Raw genomic sequence first — 22,658 nt, forward strand, 5'->3', positions numbered from 1 at the left:
GACCTCTGGGTCTCGACCCTGGGTCCTCCACATCCCAGTCTGAGGCTCTATCCATTGAGCCTGGTCAGGCCAGACTTAGACTTTCTATTCATCACCATGGTGTTACTCTCCAAGCCCTCGTTAATTCTTTCAATAACGATATCATTTTCTTAATACATCTTGCATTTCTTTGATTTAGATGTATTCCTAGACACCTAACCTTTTTTTTTTTAATTTTTTTATTTATTCATTTTAGAGAGGAGAGAGAGAGAAAGGGGGGAGGAGCAGGAAGCATCAACTCCCATATATGCCTTGACCAGACAAGTGCAGGGTTTTTTTTTTTGTTTTGGTTTGGGTTTTTTTTGTATTTTTCTGAAGCTGGAAACGGGGAGAGACAGTCAGACAGACTCCCGCATGCGCCCGATTGGGATCCACCCGGCTCGCCCACCAGGGGGCGATGCTCTGCCTCGACCAGAGCCACTCTAGCACCTGGGGCAGAGGCCAAGGAGCCATCCCCAGCGCGCCCGGGCCATCTTTGCTCCAATGGAGCCTTGGCTGCGGGAGGGGAAGAGAGAGACAGAGAGGAAGGAGGGGGTGGGGGTGGAGAAGCAAATGGGCGCTTCTCCTATGTGCCCTGGCCGGGAATCGAACCCGGGTCCCCCGCATGCCAGGCCGACTCTACCGCTGAGCCAACCGGCCAGGGCTTTTTGTTTTTTTTAAGTGCAGGGTTTTGAACCAAGGACCTCAGTGTTCCCAGGTCGACGCTTTATCCACTGCGCCACCAGAGATCAGGCACCTAACCTTTTTTTTGGTCTGTTGTCAAGTGCTCCTCATCCTACGCCTCCTGCCTAGTCTATCTCGGGTGTCTACCAGTAGGAAGGGATAGAAAAAAAAAAGTGACGACGGGACCATGCCAGCTCATTTTTTAACCCTCCGCGTTCCCAACTCCTCCCACTAATTTCGGACCATTGCTGCACCCGTAGCTCCAACCACTCGCTCCTTCTCCAGAAGCGCGGAAAACGCCCTGAGCCAGCTCGAGGAGGCGGAGCCGGTACGTGCTGACGTCAAGGGCACGCACGCAGCGCCCTAGAGGCCGGGGGGGCGGGGCCGGCCGGGGGAAGGGGGCGGTGCTGCTGAGAGAGCAGCGGCCCGAGCCGGGGCCATGGCGAAGCTGCTGAGCTGCGTCCTCGGTCCCCGGCTCTACAAGATCTACCGCGACAAGGACTCTGAAAGGGCCCCGTCCGGCGTCTCCGAGGCTCCAGCTTCCGTCCCTACCCACCCGTCCAGCTCCTGGGTGAGTCGCGTTCTCCCCTGGCCCGAAACATGGTACGGCCCCAACCCCTTGGCAGCCATCGCTCCGCGGAAGCGCCCATTAGTGGAAATCGGGGGGAGCCTGCCTGTCGTGCCCTCTGTGCGCACAGCCTGCGCCCTGAGCGTTGCCCGGGTTCAAGTCCCGCCTGTGGACCGGCCGCCGCTTTCCCAGCCCGACTGCCACTCCTCGGTGGTCCCTCCCGCGGTCCCCATCCGCACCCCCCGCCGACCCCGGCTGTCGTGGTTCGTGCCAGCCCCCCATTGTTGACTGATAAGTCCTAGAGGAGCCCCTGCGCGGATTCCGGAGCTGGCTGGTCTGGCTGTCAAACTCTCCATTTCCTTTTCTTACTCGGGGCCCCTGGGTGCCTCCCGGGCTCCGTCTTATCTTCCCTCTAGTAGGTGTTGGATTTCAACATGACATTTTCAACATATCAGCTATTCACTGTTCTCCATCTCACCCCTCCCACCACCACCCCCAGCCTGCTCTGGAGACCCCAGCCAGGGCCACTGCACTCAGGAAAGCTGGGGATGGGGGTAGGCTGTGCCCCCCTAAATTCTCTTCCTTTTAACCATAGCCTCACATTATGTTTCTGGTCTCCTACACATGCCCACCCCAAGCCACATTCCTTTCCATAATCAACCGACTCTTCATTTCTGATGCTCTTATTCCCCCTGAACGTTGTAATGGTGTCTGTCTTTTCTTCCCTAACCCAGCCTCTCCCCATAGGCACACACCCACAACCCATTTGGAACTAGGTTCTAATAAAGGCACCAAAGTCCTCCAGTGCCGCTTTCACTATTGGTTTTCATTCCCGAACCGGGTGCCTCTCCACCACCACCCCGTGTTTGTTCTCATGGTCTGCGGTGGGAAGTCAGGGTCCAAGCCCAGGGCTGCAGAAGAGGTGTTTCTTTGAGAGCCAGGGATATCTTAGGAGAGACAGTTTTGGAGGCTAGACCCAGAGGACACACGTCGGGGGCTTCCAGAGGGAAGGGGAAGGACTTCTCAATGGACAGGGTCCTTAACGCCAGCATCTGCTTTGGCAGGACACGTACTATCAGCCCCGGGCCCTGGAGAAACATGCCGACAGCATCCTGGCACTGGTATGTCTGCCCTGGCACCGGGAACTCCTGCAGCCTTTCAGCCCCGGCTGCCCTTCTGAACTTCCTCCTCGCCAGCCTGGGAGAAGGCAGTGCCCCTAGGGTGGGGATGCCCAGGCTCTGCAGCAGACCTCTCCAACACTCGTACACTGTCACTCATGGTGTATACTGGACACTCCCCTTGTTTATTTTAATTTTTAATTTTTTTTTTTTAAATAGAGAGGAAGGGGGAGAGAGAGAGAGAAACATTGACTTGTTGTTCTACTTACTTATGCATTCATTGGTTGATTCTTGTATGTACCCTGATGGAGGATTGAACCTGCAACCTTGGCATATTAGGGCAACACTAACCAACTGAACTACCCGGCCAGGGCTTGGCTCTCCTCTTTGGCTTGTGCCCTGCTTTCTCCGGGCAGCCTAAGCCATGAGGAAAATTTGTTTACTCTTGGGACCATCCGCAGGTGCTGAGTCCTGCAGTCTCCAGTGACCTCCTGTCCTGGCAACTAACCTCTTTGGCTGCAAGGACAGCTGTTCTCTCTGGCAGTATTCCCATGGTGACGTCTGTGCATCTCTTGGGGACCAGGCCAGGGGCTGTCCTGAGCAGGGCTGATTGAAAAGGCTTGATTAACTTGAGTAGAAAGAAAAACTGGCTTTTAAATGTGAATAATTATATCCAGAGAAGATGACAGGAAGAAAACAGAACTTGTACTTATTTTTAGCAGCCTGTTGTGGTCTGACACAGCGCCTTTCAACAAATCTTGAGCACCTACTGTGTGCATGATGTCATGCACAGAATAGGTGCTTCATATGATATCCCTCAGGTTATCTAGTTTGCTCAGAGCCTGTGGCTGGAAGTGGCAGAGACGATGTGTGTGTGTGTCTGTGTGTGTGTGTGTGTGTGTGTGTGTGTATTGATTGCTTGTCCCCGTCTCTCTGCTGCAGGCTTCAGTCTTCTGGTCCATCTCTTATTACTCCTCCCCCTTCGCCTTCTTCTACTTATACAGGAAAGGTCAGTGTGGTTTCAGAGGTGGTGGGACAGGAAACGGGCAGGTCGTTGGCAGAGAGGCTGACGCCCTGAAGAGGGAAAGGGGACCTGCACGGGTGGCGTGGCTTCCCTCTAATGTCAGGCATCTCCTTCAGCGGGCACGGCTGTCCCAGCGAGAGGGTGTGGGGCGGACGTTGGGCCAGGAACTGGGAAGAGGGTCTGAGGGAGGGTGGGGAACACTTCTCACATCGTTCCTCTCCCTCCCCAGGTTACTTGAGTTTGTCCAAAGTGGTCCCGTTCTCACACTATGCCGGGACGTTGCTGCTGCTGCTGGCAGGGGTGGCCTGCCTCCGAGGTAGGTGGGCAGGGAGCCCCGTTTGCATCTGTCCCTCACTGGGTAAATGTTTACAGAGTAGCTTCTGCAGTTTCGTGTCGGGCCCTGAAGGAGAATAATTGAGAACGGTCAAGGCCTGGTCTTTTCCTTCAAGGTCTTGAGTCGTAAATATCAGAAAAGAAACTTTGCTGTTATGTAGAAAAGATGCATATACTCCGCAGCAGTTGCACACATAGCCACTTCCGTGTTTCTTTTTTTTGTTGTTTCTTTTTTTTATTATTATTATTTTTTGTATTTTTCTGAAGCTGGAAACGGGGAGAGACAGTCAGACAGACTCCCGCATGCGCGGGACCGGGATCCACCCGGCACGCCCACCAGGGGGCGATGCTCTGCCCACCAGGGGGCGATGCTCTGCCCCTCCGGGGCATCGCTCTGTTGGGACCAGAGCCACTCTAGCGCCTGGGGCAGAAGCCAAGGAGCCATCCCCAGCGCCCGGGCCATCTTTGCTCCAGTGGAGCCTCAGCTGCGGGAGGGGAAGAGAGAGACAGAGAGGAAGGAGAGGGGGAGGGGTGGAGGAGCAGATGGGCGCTTCTCCTGTGTGCCCCGGCCAGGAATTGAACCCAGGACTTCTGCACGCCAGACCGACGCTCTACCACTGAGCCAACCGGCCAGGGCCGCCACTTCTGTGTTTCTAATAATGCTAAACTGAAAAGAGCTGCACAGGCACAGACAGTAGGGTGGTAAGTACACTAGGGGGTAAAGGCCTGCAGCAGCGTGCTGAGCAGCGCAATGAGCAGGCTCGAGCTCCTCTCAGCAATGGGACGAAGCCAGTCACTGTACTGCTGAGTGAAAGAAGCTGACTGCCACATAATTGATGCAGTGTGTCCATTTATAAAGAGTTCAGAAGGGATGCGGATGTAAGTGGAAACACTAGGGAAACCATGGACATTGTTACCTTGAAGGTCAGGAGAGTGACTACCTGGGAGGAGACAAAATGGGGAGGACTTCTGGTAGGAGATGGCTTTGTTCTCTTTCTTTTCTTTCTCTCTCTTTTTTTTTTTCTGGTGACAGAGACAGAGAGGGACAGATAGGGACGGACAGACAGGAAGGGAGAGAGATGAGAAGCATCAATTCTCCATTGCAGCTCCTTAATTGTTCACTGATTGCTTTCTCATATGTGCCTTGACTGGGGCTACAGCAGACAGAGTGACCCCTTGCTCGAGCCAGCGACCTTGGGCTCAAGTTGGTGAACCTTGCTCTAACCAGATGAGCCCGCACATAAGCTGGCGACCTCAGGGTTTTAAACCTGGGTCCTCCCCGTCCCAGTCCCACGATCTATCCACTGTGACACCGTCTGGTCAGGCTGTTCTCTTTCTTTTTTTTTTTTGTATTTTTCTGAGCTTTACTACCTTTCACACACTGACCCTCATGTCGACGTCACATCTTTCCCCGGCTGTCCATGCCACTACAGGCCCCACCTCACGCTTTGTCCCTCAATCCCCCTGGGACACCCACCCTTGGAGACGTCACCTGAGAGCTAGGAAGTAACATAGAGATTCCTGATCCTTCTAGGGCCATAATGGAGAACCTATGACACATGTGTCGGCACAGACACGTGTAGCCATTTTCGATGACACGCGGTCACATGCAGCCGCATACCAGAGAAGTACGGGGCTGAATACCAAGAAGGACGTTTCATCCTCGGCTCCTGCATGGCCAGGTGCAGTAGCCGAGGATAAAACATTTGCTGTAGTGTAGACACTCTGTGCGGGAGGTCTGTAGGCCAAAACAGTAGAACTCCGGCACAGAGTGTCTAATTCTGGGACCTCCAGTTAGGCCATTTTTCTCAAAGTGACACACCACCCGAGTTATGCTTGGTTTTTTGGTGAATTTTGACACACCATGCTCAAAAGATTGCCCATCATTGTTCTAGGGGTACTTTGCCTCTAAGGGAGGCAGTCAGACAAACTCCCGCATGTGCCCGACCGGGATCCACCTGGCATGCCCACCAGGGGGCGATGCTCTGCCCATCTGGGACGTTGCTCTGTTGCGACCAGAGCCATTCTAGCGCCTGAGGCAGAGGCCATGGAGCCATCCTCAGCGCCTGGGCCAACTTTGCTCCAATGGAGCCTTGGCTGCGGGAGGGGAAGAGAGAGACAGAGAGGAAGGAGAGGGGGAGGGGTGGAGAAACAGATGGGCGCTTCTCCTGTGTGCCCTGGCCAGGAATCGAACCCGGGACTCCTGCATACCAGGCCGACGCTCTACCACTGAGCCAACCGGCCAGGGCTTGTTCTCTTTCTTGACCTGGGTGATAAGTCACATGAATGTTTGCTCTGCATTTTTTTTAAACTGAATGCATGTTTTCTGTATCTATATCATAGTCTCACAAATACATAAATAGAGAGACAAACCAAATACTGTTTCCTGAGGGTGCACGTGGAAGGAACCAGGGGAGGGTACTGGGAGCAGGGAGCGGTTTTCCGGAGCTGGATGGCTGCCGTTGGGCTCAGCCCACGGCGGGGACCTCCTGTCCGCAGTCTTCTGCCTCCTGGTCCCACAGGGCTGGGCTCTGTCCTCAGGGAGGCCTTCTCTGACCACCCCATCTAAAAGTAGCCCCCCACCCACACAGTTTTGTCTTAATTTTTAACTTGATTTCTTTTTAGTTTGGGGAAAAGATGAGAAGCAGAAAAGCTAAGAGAACAAAATATCAAAAATAACTGAAATGCTTATGTTTTGCGATACTGCTTTACACACCTTTTCGGTGAAATGCGACCCAGCGTTACAGTGACTGCTGTGTCCCCCTGGGGCCCTTCCCCTCCCACGCTCCGCTTTCCCCAGAGTGACCACAGTCCTCTGCTGTGTTTCTTTTCCCGCGTATTTTTAAACTTCTACGAAGTACATACCTCATCTCGTCAAATCTAAACTGCTGTGTGTTGTAAAATACATACTGATTTCAAAGTTTTCAAATGTGAGAAGATGTCTTAGAATCTATACCACGTAGTGACTGTACACACTGGGTAGCCTTTTTGGTGCGTTTACGTTTTTGACTCAAAGGGCTTCATGGCCGCTACACAAACCATCCTGCTTTCTCAGTGTCGCTGGGGGCTCCACCCCAACAATCCATGGCATTCTAGTTCATTCTGGTTTTACTGTGTTTGCAGCACTTACCCTCTCTGAAGTTTTCTTGTTGACTGTTTCTAGTCTTTCTGTAGTCGCCCGCCCCAACCAAAGTGGCCGCTATCCGAGGGCCGCAGGGCCCTTGCCTCTCCTTTCCTACTGTCTTTCCCGCGTGGGAACAGTGTCTGGTGCGTGGCACCTGTTGGGTGGTGGGAAGGAGGGACGTGGGGAGTTGAGGCTCCCGGCGGTGCAGGGCTCAGGGAGCTCAGCGCGGAGAACAGCTCTGGGTCAGGGAGGGAGGCCGCCTCTGGGTCAGGGAGGGAGGCCGCGTGGCCACACAGGAGGAGCAGTTCAGGGACTGGGAGGAGACAAGGACGGACCCAGGCAGCAGAGGGAGAAGGAATCCCAAGGGACAGGGCGAGTGCTGAGTGGCCCAGCGGAAGTGAGGGCGGAGGAAGTAGTTACAGAGCAAGAGTCCTGGGGCAGGTGGCAGGGGCAGACCGTGCAGAAAAGAGCGGCAGGCGTTGGGCCAGGCGGCCGAGAGGCTGAGGATGGCGTCTCCGTTGAGACTGCGGAGAAGGAGCGTTCTGGGGGCTGAGAGCTCCACAGTCTCCGAAGAAACAAACTGGAGAAGCGGGGCGGGAGGAACACCGTAGACGAGCTGACCGTGGAGGGGAGGGGCCGGCCGACCCTCCTGATTCCCCAGACCCCCGCCCTGGGCTGCTGTTCCGTTCACGTCTCTGTCCGGGGCCTTCTCCTTGCCCGTCCCCCCCGTTCCCTTCCTGAGAGCTGCCCGTCTGGCCTCCCAGCTCCCCTGACTGCTTCCTGCCCCCTCCCAGGCATTGGCCGCTGGACCAACCCCCAGTACCGGCAGTTCATCGCCATCCTGGAGGCCACGCATCGGAACCAGTCCGCAGAGAACAAGGTGAGAGGTGCCAGCAGAGGGCCGGCAGGGCCCTGCCGGGTACCAGCCCTGCTTCTGCCCGGGGAGCCGTGATCGCCGCCCGCCAAGCAGGGTGTCCCTTCTCCCCGCTCGCTCGCGGACCCTCCCTTCTCCCCGCTTCTAGTGGGATATTCTGCTGGAGTGACCCCCACCCCTCTGCCCTCCACGCACAAGAATTGTGTCGATGGAGAAACATTCTACGTGTTTTTGTTTTTTCAAAGAAATTCTTTTTTATTTTTAAATTAGTTTTTAGAGAGAGAGAAAAACGTAGATTTGTTCCACTTATTTATGCATTATGCATTCGTTGGCCGATTCTTGTACATGCCCTGACGGGGAATGGAGCCTGCAGCCTTGGTGTGTCGGGGCGATGCTCTACCCCCTGAGCTTTCCAGGGTGTTCTGCAGTGTTTCTCGGGGGTTTTCTCTCTGTCACAGAGCTCAGGCTTGTACGTGTTTACTGTTACTGTGTGCCTTGAGCGCTCTGCTGGTCTTGGGGCTGGGAACAGATGGGCAGGTGTGTCCACTCTCTTGCCCGGAACACAGCGTGGTGCCAGGGCACAGTGTCCTGGGAGTTGTGCCGGTCCACCCAGTGCGGAGTGTGTGGTGTCTGAGACGGGGCTTGGGGACCCTCTGAAGGTCTTTCCCGCTACAGAGGGCTTTCTAGGATTAGGAGCTGTGACGCGGGCGTGGTGTCACTGGTCACTCCACACCACCAGTGAGGGAGCCCGTCACCGTGCTCCACCGCGCTGAGCGTTTGCGCACGCCTGTGCTAATCCACACAACAACCGCGAGGCGGCCTGGTCACCCTCGTGTGTGCATCCGGGACCACACAGAGCCCGGGAGCTGGGGAGGGCGTGACCCAGTCTGAATCCGAGTCCAGGTCTGAGCACAGCTTGCCTGAAATGTGCTGCTCTTCATTTTGTTTCGTTTTGCCCTTTGTTTTTGTGCACATTTTCTGTTGCTCCCTTGAGTCGTTACTGTTGAACATGTTAAAAAAAAGAAAATTCTCTGACAGAAACTAAAACACAACTCTCAAAATAAAATAGAGCGTTGGGCGTCCCGGGGGTGGGTAAGGAGTACCGCTGAGTGTGAGACGGCCCCCACGGCAGCTCTGGTGGCAGTGCCAGCCCATGGCTGTCCCCTGGGGCAAGGGAGGTGGCCGTGGGGGTGGACAGTCAGAGGGCTTCGCTGGAGAGGCGGGCCTGGTGCGTAGGAGCCATTCTGGGCATGACTTCCCTCCTCCCCGCGCACCTAAGCTTGGGACAGTCAGTTTGACCCCCGGGGGATCTCTGAGCTTCCGAGACAGCTCAGGGGAGGACCCAGGTGGGGAAGGGAGCCTCCGCAGCCACAGAGCCCACCCCCCTCAGAAACACCGGCACCTCTGCCCCCTCCTGGGGGTGCGGCAGTCTTAGATTCTGGTAAAGCAGTTTTCTCATCTGGAAGAGGGCAGACAGGCCAGTCTGGTGCCTCTCAGGACATTCTCTCCTTTTTTTAATACTGATTGATCGATTTTAGAGAGACAGGAAGGGAGAGAGACGAGAAGCATCAACTTGTAGTTGTGTTACTTTAGTTGTTCATTGATTGCTTCTCACACATGCCTTGATTGGGGGCTCCAGCCGAGCCAGTGACCATGCGGTCATGTCAATGATTGCACAGTCAAGCTGGTGACACCATGCTCAAGCTGGTGAGCCTGCGTGGAAGCCAGCGACCTCGGGGTTTTGAATCTGGAACCTCAGCGTCCCAGGTTGACACTATCCATCGCGCCACTGCCGGTCAGGCTCAGGACATTCCCTCTTGCTGGGATTTTCCTGGTCACGTCAGAGCTTGTCACGTGAAAACCAGGAGGGTGCTGGCTTGCTCTTGTCTCCCGAGATGTGTGAGGGCCAGTCCTCGGGCCGATGAGGGTGGGCAGCGGGGCTCCTCACCCCCCTGCACCCGCACCTCTCCCCGCCCCCTGCAGAGGCAGCTGGCCTTGTACAACTTTGACTTCAGGAGCTGGCCGGTTGACTTCCACTGGGAGGAGCCCAGCAGCAGGTGAGCCCAGCCAGGTTCTTTCCCTGGGTCCCTGTTCCCCGCCCCCATCTCTGCTGGGGCCCAGCGCCGGCCTTCCAGCTCAGCCTGCTGCTCCTGACCCCTCCCTCCCCTGCTTCTCTCCACTGCTCAGGAAGGAGTCCCGAGGGGGCCCTTCCCGTTGGGGCGTGGCCCTGCTCCGCCCGGAGCCCCTGCACCGGGGGACCGCGGACACCCTCCTCAACCGGGTCAAGAAGCTGCCTTGTCAGATCACCAGGTGGGAAACGCGGGGACCCGGGGCGGGGCTCTGGGCCTGGGTGCCCCCATACTGGGCCCAGCACCGTGTGCTGTGTGTCCTCTGTGGCAACGTCCTGTTTACCCACGTTCGCGGGTGAAGAAGAGGCTGGGTGGGGTCCAGAGTGTCCCAGGGGTGCAGGAAGGGTCAGCAGTGACACAGCCGCTCTTCTGATGAAGCCGAGAGGGAAGAGTGAGGAGGGAGCACAGAGCCTTGGCGGGCGCAGGGTCCAGCGGCTGCGCGGTCCCTGTCCTGGCCCCTCTGCTCCGGGGTCGTCCCGCCAGGAGCGTGAATGACCTGCCTCACAGGTGGTGACGTGACACTGGGGGACACGTAGGGCACGGTCTTGCCTGGGGACCTGAGAGCACGCGGTAAAGCCCAGGAGACGGCAGTTGTGGCCCTGATGTGGTGGAGGTCGCACGCCAGCAGGTGCTGTGGGGTCTTCTGTTGCTGTGGGCTGGGAGGCAGGATCTAGACCAGGGGCGGGCGGACTCGGCGGTCGGCTACTGACTGGTTATTGACGGTGTGCTGACTGGTCAGGGGGCAAGCCAGAGGTGGGTTGCGAGGGGGATGCTGGAAGGGGTCACAGAGTGTTGTCTGGGGACAGAGCCTTTGCGGTTAACTGGCACTGGGTAATTGTCTTTGTCAGGAAGCCGCACCTGCCAGCCGATCTGTCTGAGTTCACTTGTTCAGTAAATGTTTATTAAGTCCCTGTTCTGCATCAGCCTCGGGACATTCCCTACGTGACAGACATCAGACATTAAACAAAACAGCCAGGGCAAGCAGAACTGTGCAGTTTGCAGTATGTTGGTGTCCTTCAAACTGCCCATATCGACCCATTAGTGAGTTTTCATTTATTATTTTTTTTAAGATTTTTTTAATTGGCCCTGGCCAGTTGGTTCAGTGGATAGAGCATCAGCCCAGCATAAGGACATCCCAGGTTCAATCCCTGATCAGGGCACACAGGAGAAGTGATCATCTGCTTCTCTTCCTCTCCCTCTCCGCCTTCTCTCCCTCTTCCCCTCCCTCTGTGGCTCGATTGGTTCAAGCGTTGGCCTCAGGCACTGAGGATAGCTCAATTCATTCAAGCATCAGACCCAGTTATTTTTAAGCCTGACCTGTGGTGGCGCAGTGGATAAAGCATCAACCTGGAATGCTGAGGTTGCTGGTTCCAAACCCCAGGCTGGCCCGGTTAAGGCACATACTAGAAGGCACATATGAGATGATGCTTCCTGCTCCCCCCAACCCCGCCTTTCTCTCTTTCTCTCCTGAAATAAAGGGAAAAAAAATTTAATTTATTTTAAAAAATTTAATTTTTACTTACTGATTTTAGAGGGGGGGAGAGAGTAACATGGATTTATTGTTCCACCATTGATGCATTCATTTGTTGGTTTCTGTATGTGTCCTGACTGGGAAATCGAATCGGTGATCTCATTGCGTTTGAACAGCACTCAGTGAATCTTGAAATCAATTTAGTGAATTACAAATCGTCATTTTTTTTTCAAGTATTATTTGGAGACTTTTCCTAAGTTGTATTTATATATGAACAGATTCCTACCTGAGAATAACGTTGCCTTTACTTATTGTATATAGAAAGTATTGTAAAACTTTCGGAATTATATGTACTGGGCCACGATATAAAATGTGGATCTTAAAAAGGTTGCGGTAAAAAAAAAGTTTGATAAACCCCGTCTCATACATACAATATTTGCTTAAGCCCGGAGAGGCAGAGGACGCTGTGAAGGTCAAGGGTGAAGCCGCCCCGGAGTCCCCCTGGGGCTGGGGGTTGTTAACTGCGTGCTCCCCACAGCTACCTGGTGGCCCACACCCTGGGGCGCCGGATGCTGTACCCGGGCTCTGTGTACCTGCTGCAGAAGGCCCTCATGCCCGTGCTCCTGCAGGGCCAGGCCCGGCTGGTGGAAGAGGTGAGGCCCCTCGACTCGGACCCGCCCCCCACGGCAGCCCCTCTGCCCCCAAAGCACGTGGCTCCCTGCCCGTCCTTAACTTGGCCTTGCGTCTGCCCCACTCAGCACAACGGGCGCCGGGCCAAGCTGCTGGCCTGTGATGGCAACGAGATCGACACCATGTTTGTGGACCGGCGGGGGACAGCGGAGCCCCAGGGACAGAAGCTGGTGAGTGGGAGCCGGGAGCCCACAGGCAGGGTGAGGGGCGGGCCGTCAGGTTCTGGGGAGCACAGCTGCGGATAATCCCAGCCCCCAGCACTGTTCACGTGCGCCCGTTACAGATGATGAAACAGGCCCAGGACCACGTTCCCAGGTCAGTTGCTGGGAGAGCCAGACTTTGAGCCCAGACTCCAGAGTCTCCCACCTCCAGGAAGCAGCCCCGGAAAGAGCACTCATCCGTAGGCTTGGGAGCTGGGTTCTAGTCACGGCTCTGCCCAGCCGCTGTGAGTCTAGGCTTCGGCTGGGGCACCGCAGTTAGTTTATCCGGTCATAAGACCTGAGCCCAGAGAAGGAGAGGGAGAGCGATCGCCACGCCACCCAAGAGAAACAGTCAGGAAAAAGAGACCCAAAAACTAGAAAGGAAAAGATACCCCAAATCCCACTCCTGAGAGATATCCACCTCATGGCCTTCCAAGAGCTAAAGGACGCTGTGCTGGGTGGTTGAGCATTTCAGCTCCAAACAGCCTTCTTCCAGTGAGGGCCCGAGCGGATGCTTAACAGCGTTTGCTTCTCACCTCCTGGACCTTGTGAAGAGCTGTTTCTGCTCCCTGTGGGGAGCACAGGGACAGGCCCTCACTCTTCCCCCTGAGGTCCCCACAGGTGTCCTGCCTTCCCCGGGGGGTTCAGTCCCCTTTGGCTCTTCCCTAGCCTTCCTTCCCTCCGCCTCTTGCAGGTGATCTGCTGTGAGGGGAACGCGGGCTTCTACGAGGTGGGCTGCATCACCACCCCTCTCGAAGGTAGGCCCGTGGCTCCGCCCTCTCGTCCCTGCCCCGGGAATGGAACATCCCCGTCCTCCCACGCTGATCCGACTTCCCCAGGCCTGACCCGTTTTCTGTGGGTGAAGTTTGAAGCACTCACCTGTGGGGAAGAGTACACGCCCCCCCCCCCTCATTTATTTTGCAAGCCCTGCATCCCTCCCCTTGGGCTGTGTGCCTCTCCACACAATCACACGCCTCTCCCTCCGCTGCCTCGGAGGTTTGGCGTCTCCGCCCCATCCTGGGGAGGCGCAGGTTACTTGCCTCTAGTGCGGGGGTGGTTCGAGCTCTGGGGTCTGGGGCGTAGGCCAGGAGGTCCCAGCCCCTCCCCCCTGTGTTACAGCCGGATACTCAGTCCTGGGCTGGAATCATCCGGGCTTTGCTGGAAGCACGGTGAGACCCTCTCTCCAGAATCCGGTCCTTTTCCTCGGCTGTGGTCTCTGTCCCTCTGGTCAGCTGCTGGAGTTAGGGGAGTTGGTGTCTCTTTCTGTGGGGTTCCCACTCACCTGTGACTGAGGAGCCCCCTTCCTCAGTGGGGCGTTAGCAGGAGGGGGCGTGGTGGCTGTCACTGTGAACGCTGGTTTCTGGGGAGAGCTGCCCCTCTACCACCCTCTACCCCTTTGTTGCAGAGTAGCTGCAGGAAGGGTGTCGTGCGCCCCCCCACACACGAGGTGTGTGGCCGGCCGAGGTGTGTGGCCGGCTGAGGTGTGTGGCTGGCCGAGGTGCGTGGCCGGCCTGTGGTGCTGACCAACTGCGGCCTTTGCCCTTCCTCCTGCAGGGGGTGCCGTTCCCACAGAACGAGGCCAACGCCATGGACGTGGTGGTCCAGTTCGCCATCCACCGTCTGGGCTTCCAGCCGCAGGACATCGTCATCTACGCCTGGTCGATCGGGGGCTTCACAGGTACCGCCTCCTTTCTCCCCCACTGGGGGTGGGTCCCCGCACTCCGCGGGGAGGTGGGAAATGGGGGCGGAGGCGGGAGGGGGGAGGGCTCTCTGAGTGTCTGGAGAAGGTATCCTTGACACACACTTCACATCTTCCACACGTAGCCCGATGCTCAGACGCAGACCGAGTCCAGGGCCGGGGAGACTAGGGAAGCTCCCCTGTGATGGTCTGTAGGGCATGTCCGCGTTCTCCCCCCCGGCCTCTCCAGACATCCTGGTGGAGGGGCCCGAGGGGCTAGGCGGGGCCCTGGGGCTAACCTCCCACGGAGCGTGGGGTTGGCCTGGAGGGTCAGTGGAGGAAGATTGGGGTGGTGGCCAGGAGTCCCTTGTCCTCACCCTTCCCTGTCCTGGTGCCAGCCACGTGGGCCGCCATGTCCTACCCAGACATCAGTGCTGTGATCCTGGATGCCTCCTTTGATGACCTGGTGCCCTTGGCCTTGAAGGTCATGCCGGACAGCTGGAGTGAGTGGAGCCCCAGAAAGGGAGTCTGGAACCAGGAGCTGTTCTAACCAGCCATGGTTCCCTTTTCTGTGGGTGGGGAGTGGGAAGCCCTGTGGTCGAGATGCAGGAAGACTCCCTTTCTGGGGGCCTTAGTTTTCTCTCTCCATGAACAGCGGGGACCTTTGTGTCGGGCAGGGCCTTTGTCTCTGCTGTCCTTTCACTGTTGTCCCACTCCAGGGGGCCTGGTGACCAGGACCGTGAGACAGCACCTCAATCTGAACAATGCGGAGCAGCTGTGCAGGTGACGCCCTGCCCCCCCCCCACACACACACACCTGTAGAGCCCTGCTGGGTGGCAGGCACTGTGGTGGGTCCTGAAGTGCCACACTGCATGTTGACGTTGTCAGTGAACACCACCCCAAATCCCTCAAGTGACCCTGCCCCACCCTGGATGGCCTAACCCCTCCCAGTCCCCAGGGACCCTTGACCTAATTCTTAGGATTTCCCAAGTGAAGCTAACACGTTTCTTCATAATGCCCACCTGGCACAGCGGGGCCAGGCTTCCAGCGTGCCCTTTCTTAGACGTTCTGGCTCTCACGCCTGGCCGGAGGGCCAGCCCCTGGGGCTCCGCTGTAGCAGGGGCTGAGAATGCAGCCAGCGCGGGACTGAGGGGGCCAGCTGTCCCCTGCCTCCCTCTGAGCTTTCCCTCCCCACTGCTCCGTCCCCTGAAGGTACCAGGGTCCTGTGTTGCTGGTCCGCAGAACCAAGGACGAGATCATCACCACCACGTGAGTGCCTGGGGACCTCCACCCTCTTGGGTCCCTGAGAGCTGGACAGTTACCTCTCCACCTCCACCCACCTGAGACCCCAGCATCCAGACCCTCCGTGCCCTCAGTGAACATTCTCACCCGCAGGGTTCCTGAGGACATCATGTCCAACCGAGGCAATGACCTCCTGCTCAAGCTCCTGCAGCATCGGTGAGAGCAGGCTTTGTGTCTGTGGTGACATGTGCGCCGGCACACAGCCAGCACCGGGAGGAAGGGAAGGCCTGGGCACACGGAGCAAGGAGAATCAGCTCTGACCCTGGTCCTCCCGCCCCCTCGGCACGACCCCTGTAGGTATCCCCGTGTGATGGCCGAAGAAGGGCTCCGCGTGGTGAGGCAGTGGCTGGAGGCCTCCTCACAGCTGGAGGAAGGTCAGAGGGCGACTGGGGCGGCCTTCGGGCAGGGGCCTGGCCAGGCCGGGTCGCTCATGGGCCCTCCTCTCTCTCCCTGACCAGCCTCGATTTACAGCCGATGGGAGGTTGAGGAAGACTGGTGTCTGTCTGTCCTCCGCTCCTACCAGGCGGAGCATGGGCCGGACTTCCCCTGGAGCGTGGGTAAGGAGGGCCCAGGGCAGGAGCGGGGTGGGAAGAGCCCGGGGAGGGGACGGACGCCCCGGTGCACGGCCCAGGCTGAGTGCCTCCTCTCTGCAGGGGAGGACATGAGTGCAGAGGGAAGGCGGCAGCTGGCCTTGTTTCTGGTGAGTCGGGGCGGGGGGGCAAGAACGGGGTGCCTGAGTGGCCAGGGGGTGCGTGTGGGACCTGGGGATGGTTGGAAGCAGCTTGTGTAGAGCGGTGGTCGGTGTGGAGGGTAGAGGCGGGGAGGCGTGGAGGGGGTAGAGGTGTGGAGGGGGTAGAGGTGTGGAGGGGGTAGAGGCGTGGAGGGGGTAGAGGCGGGAGGCGTGGAGGGTGTGGAGGCGTGAGGGTAGAGGCGGGAGGCGTGGAGGGTAGAGGCGGGAGGCGTGGAGGGTAGAGGCAGGGAGGTGTGGAGGGTAGAGGCGGGGGGTGTGTGGAAGGGGTAGAGGCGGGGGAGGCGTGGAGGGTAGAGGCGGGAGGCGTGGAGGGTAGAGGCGGGGAGGCGTGGAGGGTAGAGGCGGGGAGGCGTGGAGGGTAGAGGCGGGAGGCGTGGCGGGGGTAGAGGCGGGAGGTGTGGAGGGTAGAGGCCGGGAGGCGTGGAGGGTAGAGGCGGGAGGCGTGGAGGGGGTAGAGGCGTGGAGGGTAGGGGCCGGGAGGCGTGGAGGGGGTAGAGCTCCGGGAGGCGGCGGAGGGTAGAACGCGGGAAGGTGCCGTGGCAGCCACTTCAGTGCTCTGCACCCCGTCCGCCCTTTCCTTAGGCTCAGAAGCACCTGTACAACTTCGAGGCCACCCACTGTACCCCGCTCCCGGTCCAGAACTTCCAGATGCCCTGGCACCTCTAGGACCACACTGGGACTCATGCTGGAGAATGGGACGGGAGGAGACATGAGGAAGGACCCTTATTTGTGATTCTGTGTTGACATTGCTGTTTAGTTTGTGGAAAGTGGGGACCACCCCCCTTTTCACTTCCTCTTGCACGTTTCCCCCCATCCATCTGGCAGTACTTAACCTCCCTGGTGCACACACACACACACCCTGCATTAAATGAATGGACTTTTCCTAATAATTAATAAAAAGGTATTTTTTCTACTGGTTGACTAATGATGTGACTTCTGAAGTGTCCAGGGAGCCAGGGGCGGAAGCCGCACAGGGCTGGCCTTGGGGAAAGCCAGCTCCATATGGCCAGCTTAACCCCCCCGTTTCTGCTGTCCCCCAGGTCTTCAGCCTCCCAGCTTGAGCTGTCCTCAGGCAGTGGGTCCCCAAGCCTCACCCTTCCCTGGTGTGCCTAATACGATCCCCACTGCAACCTCCCAGCCCTCCCTCAGCCCTGGCTGCGTACAGCTCCCCGGGGAGCCTGGCTGCCTCCCAGTGCTTCAGCTCACAAGCTTTGTTCCCAAACTACTTTCTGGTGCCTGATGGCACCTGCTCGGCTCTCCCACCACCTTTCAGGCCCGGCCAGCGTGGTTTCACCATCAGCACCCTGATCCGTTCTCAGCTCTGTTTCCATGGGGGGTGAGGGGTGGCCTGCTCCCCTTGTCTTACCCAGCAAATCCTGCACACCCCCCTCAGCATGCCATTCAAGTCTCTCTTCTCACCTTCTTTGCAAGTCAATCAACACGGCCTGCCAGGGACTCATGTCCGCCCAGAGCCACACTTGGCCATTTTGGGCAGCTGTTAGAATATTCGTAGGTTGAAGAATTCACTTCCCTGTAACTTCCCTCATATTTCCAATCCTTGGACCTCATGGAACAGAATGACTGCCTCTCTCACCCATCAGTTTGTTGCCTGGCCACCTTCTTCCCTTGGAAGCCTCCTTTCCAGATGAGACATCCCTGGGTCCACTGTGTTGAACAAGACACTGAACGTGGGCAACAATGTTCTGATGTCCGAGACACATGCCGTCTTCAGCTCATCTCAGTGTCTCCTCTGGTCCTAGGGCACGCACGAAGTCCCGGGGCAGAGCTGTCTGCTCCCACCAGCGCCTTACAGGAGAGCAGACTGCATGTCCACTGGAACGGGAGACCTGAGATCGGTCAGGTGACGACCCCTAATATTTGGGGTTAAGAGAGGGGAGGAAGCCCTGGCCGGAGAGCTCGGTTGGTTGGAGTGACGCTGACATCCCCAAGTGCAGAGGTTGCTGGTTCAGTCCTCGGTCAGAGCACATGCAGGAACAGGTTGATGTTATTGTCTTACTCTCTTTCTTCCTCTCTAAAATCAATCAATAAAAATTATTACCAAAAAAAAAAAAAGAGGGGAGGTGGCCACAGCTCCAAAATGTTCCACTTCTGACGAACACTTGACAGTAGCCCCCTTTTCTCTGTCCTGTCCCAGGGGACACACAGGGCAGGAAGTGTGGAGCAGGAAGCCGGACCACTGGCATGGTTGTGAACCTCGCCCTCCCAGATGACCAGGACAGTTAATCCCCTGGAAACCAAGTCTTTGTTCAGCTCAGGGAACCTCCTTAAATGTCAATACCTGGGGGGGGGGGGCACCCAGTCCACCTCCCATACCCTGGAGACAAAGGACCAAAGGACTTCCCTTCTTGGCCACAGCCTTTAGGAGCTCTGCAAACTCACCTCTACTGCCATGTCCCCTCCCCTTCTTCCCGAACACACCATAGACCTGCGGGTGCTCTGAGGAGCCCTGGATACCGGAAGTGGGTGGGGGAAGGGGAGGCTCAACACTAGGAATCCGGACCACCCCACCCTTGGGCCTGTTACCCCTCAAGTTCCTCCCCACCGGATAAGGCTTCACAGCAGCTGTTTGTTTCCAGAACCACCCCGACTCCCACCCTAGGGTGGGCCAGCTCCCTGTCCACTCCTCACCCTGTCCATCTGGGTTCCGGCAGTCTCAGGAGACCAGCTGAAATGCAGACCCCGTATCTTCTGGGGCTCTGGATGTGAGGTCTGCACACCCAGGCGTCTCCGAGGAGCTGCTGGGCAGACAGGGAAAGAGGATGGAGGCTGGGAGAAAGGGGAGGGAGGTCTTGTCTTGGGCAGGAAACTTGGGAAAAGGTGGGGGTCCCAGGCTGGACCACCCCTTCTCCTACCCGATTCATTGGCCCAGGCTCAGCCCTGTCTGGCTCCCAGTGTGAGGTGCTGGACTCCCAGTGTTTGGGTTGGGGGTTTAGTCCACGCCCCGCCCCGGGGACGGGCATGAATTTCCCTCACAGCTGTCCCGAGTGAGTGAGGGCCCCGAGAGCGTGGAGAGCCCCAGAAGGTGGGAGGCCAAGGTGTCGGGGATAGCCAAGTCCCTATCCATCCAGCCGTCCACCCAATCAACAAGCCATCCCAGCTCCCTCAGGAACCCAGCCATTCATTTACACTGGGGTCAGAGATCCCCGCTCCAGTTCCCCTGCCTGCGCGGTAGGGGACCGGTCCTGGAACAGAAGAACCTGGTTCAAGCCGGGCCCTAACATCCAAGGCCGCGCCCCATCCTCCTAGACTCGGTGGCCTGCGCTCAGGCCCGACCTCCTTCGTCTAATCACTCGGCCGCTTACCCCGAAACGTCCCTAGTCCCGGGGGAGGGTCACCACTGCTGTCACCATGGCGACGATCGGAATGTTTGCTTCCTCACCCCAGGAAAGCCGCCCGGCAGCCGGTCACCATGGCAACGCACTCAGCGACTCGTGGCGCGCGCTGGACACGAGGGCGGGATTGATCACCTGAGGCCACGCCCCTCCCAGAGGAAGCCTGGCCGGTTCCGGCCCGGCGGCCCAGCCACGGAATAGCACCCCCGTCTCCCTGCCTGTTAGCCAGCCCTGCTGGACCTCCCAGGGCGAGTTCCCCATCCACCCCTAGTCCTTGGCCTTTAAGGGCGGTCACATTCCAGAGAGGGGGTCGGCGGGCGCGGTGGGACCCCCTTCCGCTTCCCCTTTGCCCGCTTCGCTTCCAGAGGCTCCGCTCTCTGACCCTTTCCGTCTACACGCTGCTGTCCCCCGTCATTTATGTGGGGGTCGGGAGCCTGGGGGTGAAGGAAATAATTCACTGTTCTTATTCCCTTCATCCCAAGGTTCTTGGGGACGTTCACTTTCCTCTCGTGTCCTTTCCCGTCCGTCTTTCGGGGCGCAGGCCTCCGCCCGTCCCTCCCCACCCCACCTGTACCCCGAAGCCAGAGGACTCTGGGAAGATGTGGGGATGGTGGGGGCGGGACACGCCCTGCAGGGCCCCGCCCCAAGCCTCCCCTCCAGACCGGAAGCTGTCCGCCGAGCACTTCCGGCAGCCCACCCGTGGACTCTACGCGGATAAACCCCGAGCCTCCCGCGGAGACCGACCCAGCCAGGCTCGAGGGCGGGAGCGAGGCGCGGCGCCACCTGCCGGCGAAGCCCGCTGGGTCCCGACGCCCGGCGAGCGCGCCCTTTCCAGCTAGTGGGCAGAGAACTGAGCGCGCGGCTGTGGGCCGCATTTCCCCCCGCGGGAGCGCTAAGGTGCCGCCAGGCACGGAGATCAGACCCACTGACCCGCAGCCGAGCTTGACCAGGCGGGAAGAAGCGGGCGTAGGGACAGGTCGGCTTTCCGGGACCCACGGCGGGCACTAGGCTGCCTGCGGGCACTCGGGACCCAGGTGTCCTGGCTTTGGGATTTCTGACAGCGCCACGTCTGTCCCATCTTGGAAAGTGGTAGCACGAACCATCATCCGGCGCGGGCCTGCCATCCACCCACCCCATCTAACTCCGAATCTGTGCGGTCTTCCCTCTAATGCAGGGGTAGTGAACCTTTTTATACCTACCGCCCACTTTTGTATCTCTGTTAGTAGTAACATTTTCTAACCACCCACGGTTCCACAGTCATGGTGATTTATAAAGTAGGGAAGTAACTTTACTTTATAAAATTTATAAAGCAGAGTTACAGCAAGTTAAAGCATATAATAATAATTACCAAGTACTTTATGTCAGATTTTTGCTAAATTTGGCAGAATAAATCTTTATAAAACAACTTACTATGGTTAAATCTATCTTTTTATTTATACTTTGGTTGCTCCGCCACCGCCCACCATGAAAGCTGGAACGCCCACTAGTGGGCGGTAGGGACCAGGTTGACTACCACTGCTAATGTGTCTCAGATTCGTTGCTGCCGGGCTTGCCCGCTTCTGTTCTGCTAGACCAGGCCGCCATCTAGTGGCCGGACTCAGGAATAGCTTCCTAACTGGTTCCCTCCAGTTATCTTTATTTTATTTTTTAAAATTACTTGATTTTTAGAGAGAGAGAGAAGGAGGAAAGAGCAGGAAGCATCAACTCCCATATGTGTCTTGACCGGGCAAGCCCAGGGTTTTGAACTGGCGACCTCAGCGTTCCAGGTCAAGGCTTTATCCACTGTGCCACCACAGGTCAGACCCCTTCCCCGGTTATCTTTTTTTTTTTTTTGTATTTCTCTGAAGCTGGAAACAGGGAGAGACAGTCAGACAGACTCCCGCATGCGCCTGACCGGGATCCACCCGGCACGCCCACCATGGGGCGACGCTCTGCCCACCAGGGGGCGATGCTCTGCCCATCCTGGACATCGCCATGTTGCAACCAGAGCCACTCTAGTGCCTGAGGCAGAGGCCACAGAGCCATCCCCAGCGCCCGGGCCATTTTTGCTCCAATGGAGCCTTGGCTGCGGGAGGGGAAGAGAGAGACAGAGAGGAAGGCGCGGCGGAGGGGTGGAGAAGCAAATGGGCGCTTCTCCTGTGTGCCCTGGCCGGGAATCGAACCCAGGTCCTCCGCACGCTAGGCCGTTCCCCGGTTATCTTACAGACAGAAACTGATTCCGAAATTTCCTCTGCTAAAATCCCTTTGTCAGGGTTTCCACTGCCCAGGTGCTCCCGGCAAGTACTCCGCCCCCACCCCCACCCCCATCCCCATCATAGCTTGTTGATATGTTTCCCCCATTAAAACTGTGGGCTCGCCTGACCAGGTGGTGGCTCAATGGATAGAGCACAGAGGACCCGGGTTCGAGACCCCGAGTCACCAGCTTGAGCATGGGCTCATCTGGTTTGAGCAAGGCTCACCAGCTTGGACCCAACCTCACTGGCTTGAGCAAGGGGTCACTCAGTCTGCAGTAGCCCCCCAGTCAAGGCACATATTAGAAAGCAATCAATGAACAACTAAGGAGCTGCAATGAAGAATTGATGATTCTCATCTCTCTCCCTTCCTGTCTGTCCCTACCTGTCCCTCTCTCTATCTCTGCAAAAAACAAACAAACAAAAACAAAACTGTGGGCTCAACGAAGGCAAATGTAAACAACAGCGAGGGGATGGCCCTGGCCGGGCTGCTCAGTTGGTTGGAGCATCCTCTTAATGCACTGAGGTTGCAGGTTGAGATCCCCAGTCCCAGCACATATAGGAGTCAACCAACGAATTCAAGAATAAGTAGAACAAATCAATATTTCTTTCTCTTTAAAATCAAACAGTAGCCCTGGCCTGATAGTTCGGTTGGTTAGAGCATCGCCCCGAAGCTCAGAGGTTGCTGGTTTGATCCCGGGTCAGGGCACATTCAGGAATAGATGGATATTTCTGTCTCTCTTTCTCTTCTCCTTCTCAAATCAATAAAAATAAATAAATATTTTAAAAATGAAAATCAATAAATAAGCCACTTTCAAACGCAGCCGGAGCTGCCATGCTGGGGACTGCCTTGCGGGTCTTACACCTTTGGAATGTTAAAACAGAACAAAATAAACTTTTGTCTGGGCGTAAGCAACCTTGTTTCCCCAAGAAACAAAAAAGCAGTTATTATAACTACTAGACTGAAAAGTAAAAACATTGTTTAGAATTAACCTCTCGCCTGACCAGGCGGTGGTGCAGTGGATAGAGCATCGGACTGGCATGCAGAGGACCCAGGTTTGAGACCCCGAGGTCAACAGCTTGAGCGCAGGTTCATCTGGTTTGAGCAAA

The 22,658-nt window shown here is 57.2% G+C and overlaps 1 protein-coding gene and 2 long non-coding RNA genes across 5 annotated transcripts; 1 reads left to right on the plus strand and 2 right to left on the minus strand.

The window, feature by feature from the left end:
* Nucleotides 1–1,088: 1,088 nt before the first annotated feature.
* ABHD16A (abhydrolase domain containing 16A, phospholipase) lies at nucleotides 1,089–16,877 on the plus strand. Its single transcript, XM_066266292.1, has 20 exons — nucleotides 1,089–1,273; nucleotides 2,335–2,391; nucleotides 3,331–3,397; nucleotides 3,642–3,728; nucleotides 7,664–7,749; nucleotides 9,727–9,800; nucleotides 9,931–10,053; nucleotides 11,882–11,996; nucleotides 12,102–12,203; nucleotides 12,928–12,991; nucleotides 13,353–13,402; nucleotides 13,788–13,911; nucleotides 14,310–14,414; nucleotides 14,631–14,694; nucleotides 15,124–15,180; nucleotides 15,307–15,369; nucleotides 15,511–15,587; nucleotides 15,672–15,770; nucleotides 15,867–15,913; nucleotides 16,547–16,877. Exons 1-20 carry the CDS (start codon nucleotides 1,142–1,144, stop codon nucleotides 16,628–16,630), a joined length of 1,677 nt encoding a protein of 558 aa, XP_066122389.1. The 5' UTR covers nucleotides 1,089–1,141; the 3' UTR covers nucleotides 16,631–16,877.
* LOC136330755 (uncharacterized) lies at nucleotides 10,061–13,352 on the minus strand. Its single transcript, XR_010730371.1, has 4 exons — nucleotides 13,274–13,352; nucleotides 12,655–12,802; nucleotides 12,400–12,531; nucleotides 10,061–11,339 (listed from the first exon to the last, which is right to left on the minus strand). It is a non-coding gene; the product is annotated as an uncharacterized lncRNA (long non-coding RNA).
* A 153-nt stretch (nucleotides 16,878–17,030) lies between the features above and the next one.
* Nucleotides 17,031–20,031, minus strand: LOC136330702 (uncharacterized). 3 transcript variants are annotated; one of them, XR_010730366.1, is made up of 4 exons: nucleotides 19,288–20,031; nucleotides 18,614–18,723; nucleotides 18,365–18,431; nucleotides 17,031–17,996 (listed from the first exon to the last, which is right to left on the minus strand). It is a non-coding gene; the product is annotated as an uncharacterized lncRNA (long non-coding RNA). The 3 variants fall into 3 exon arrangements; XR_010730363.1 differs by having other exon boundaries at nucleotides 18,614–18,720; nucleotides 19,288–20,028; XR_010730364.1 differs by lacking the exon at nucleotides 19,288–20,031 and adding an exon at nucleotides 19,112–19,262 and having other exon boundaries at nucleotides 18,614–18,720.
* Nucleotides 20,032–22,658: the final 2,627 nt, after the last annotated feature.

Source organism: Saccopteryx bilineata, chromosome 1, assembly GCF_036850765.1.
Source record: "Saccopteryx bilineata isolate mSacBil1 chromosome 1, mSacBil1_pri_phased_curated, whole genome shotgun sequence".
Lineage (NCBI taxonomy): Eukaryota > Metazoa > Chordata > Mammalia > Chiroptera > Emballonuridae > Saccopteryx > Saccopteryx bilineata.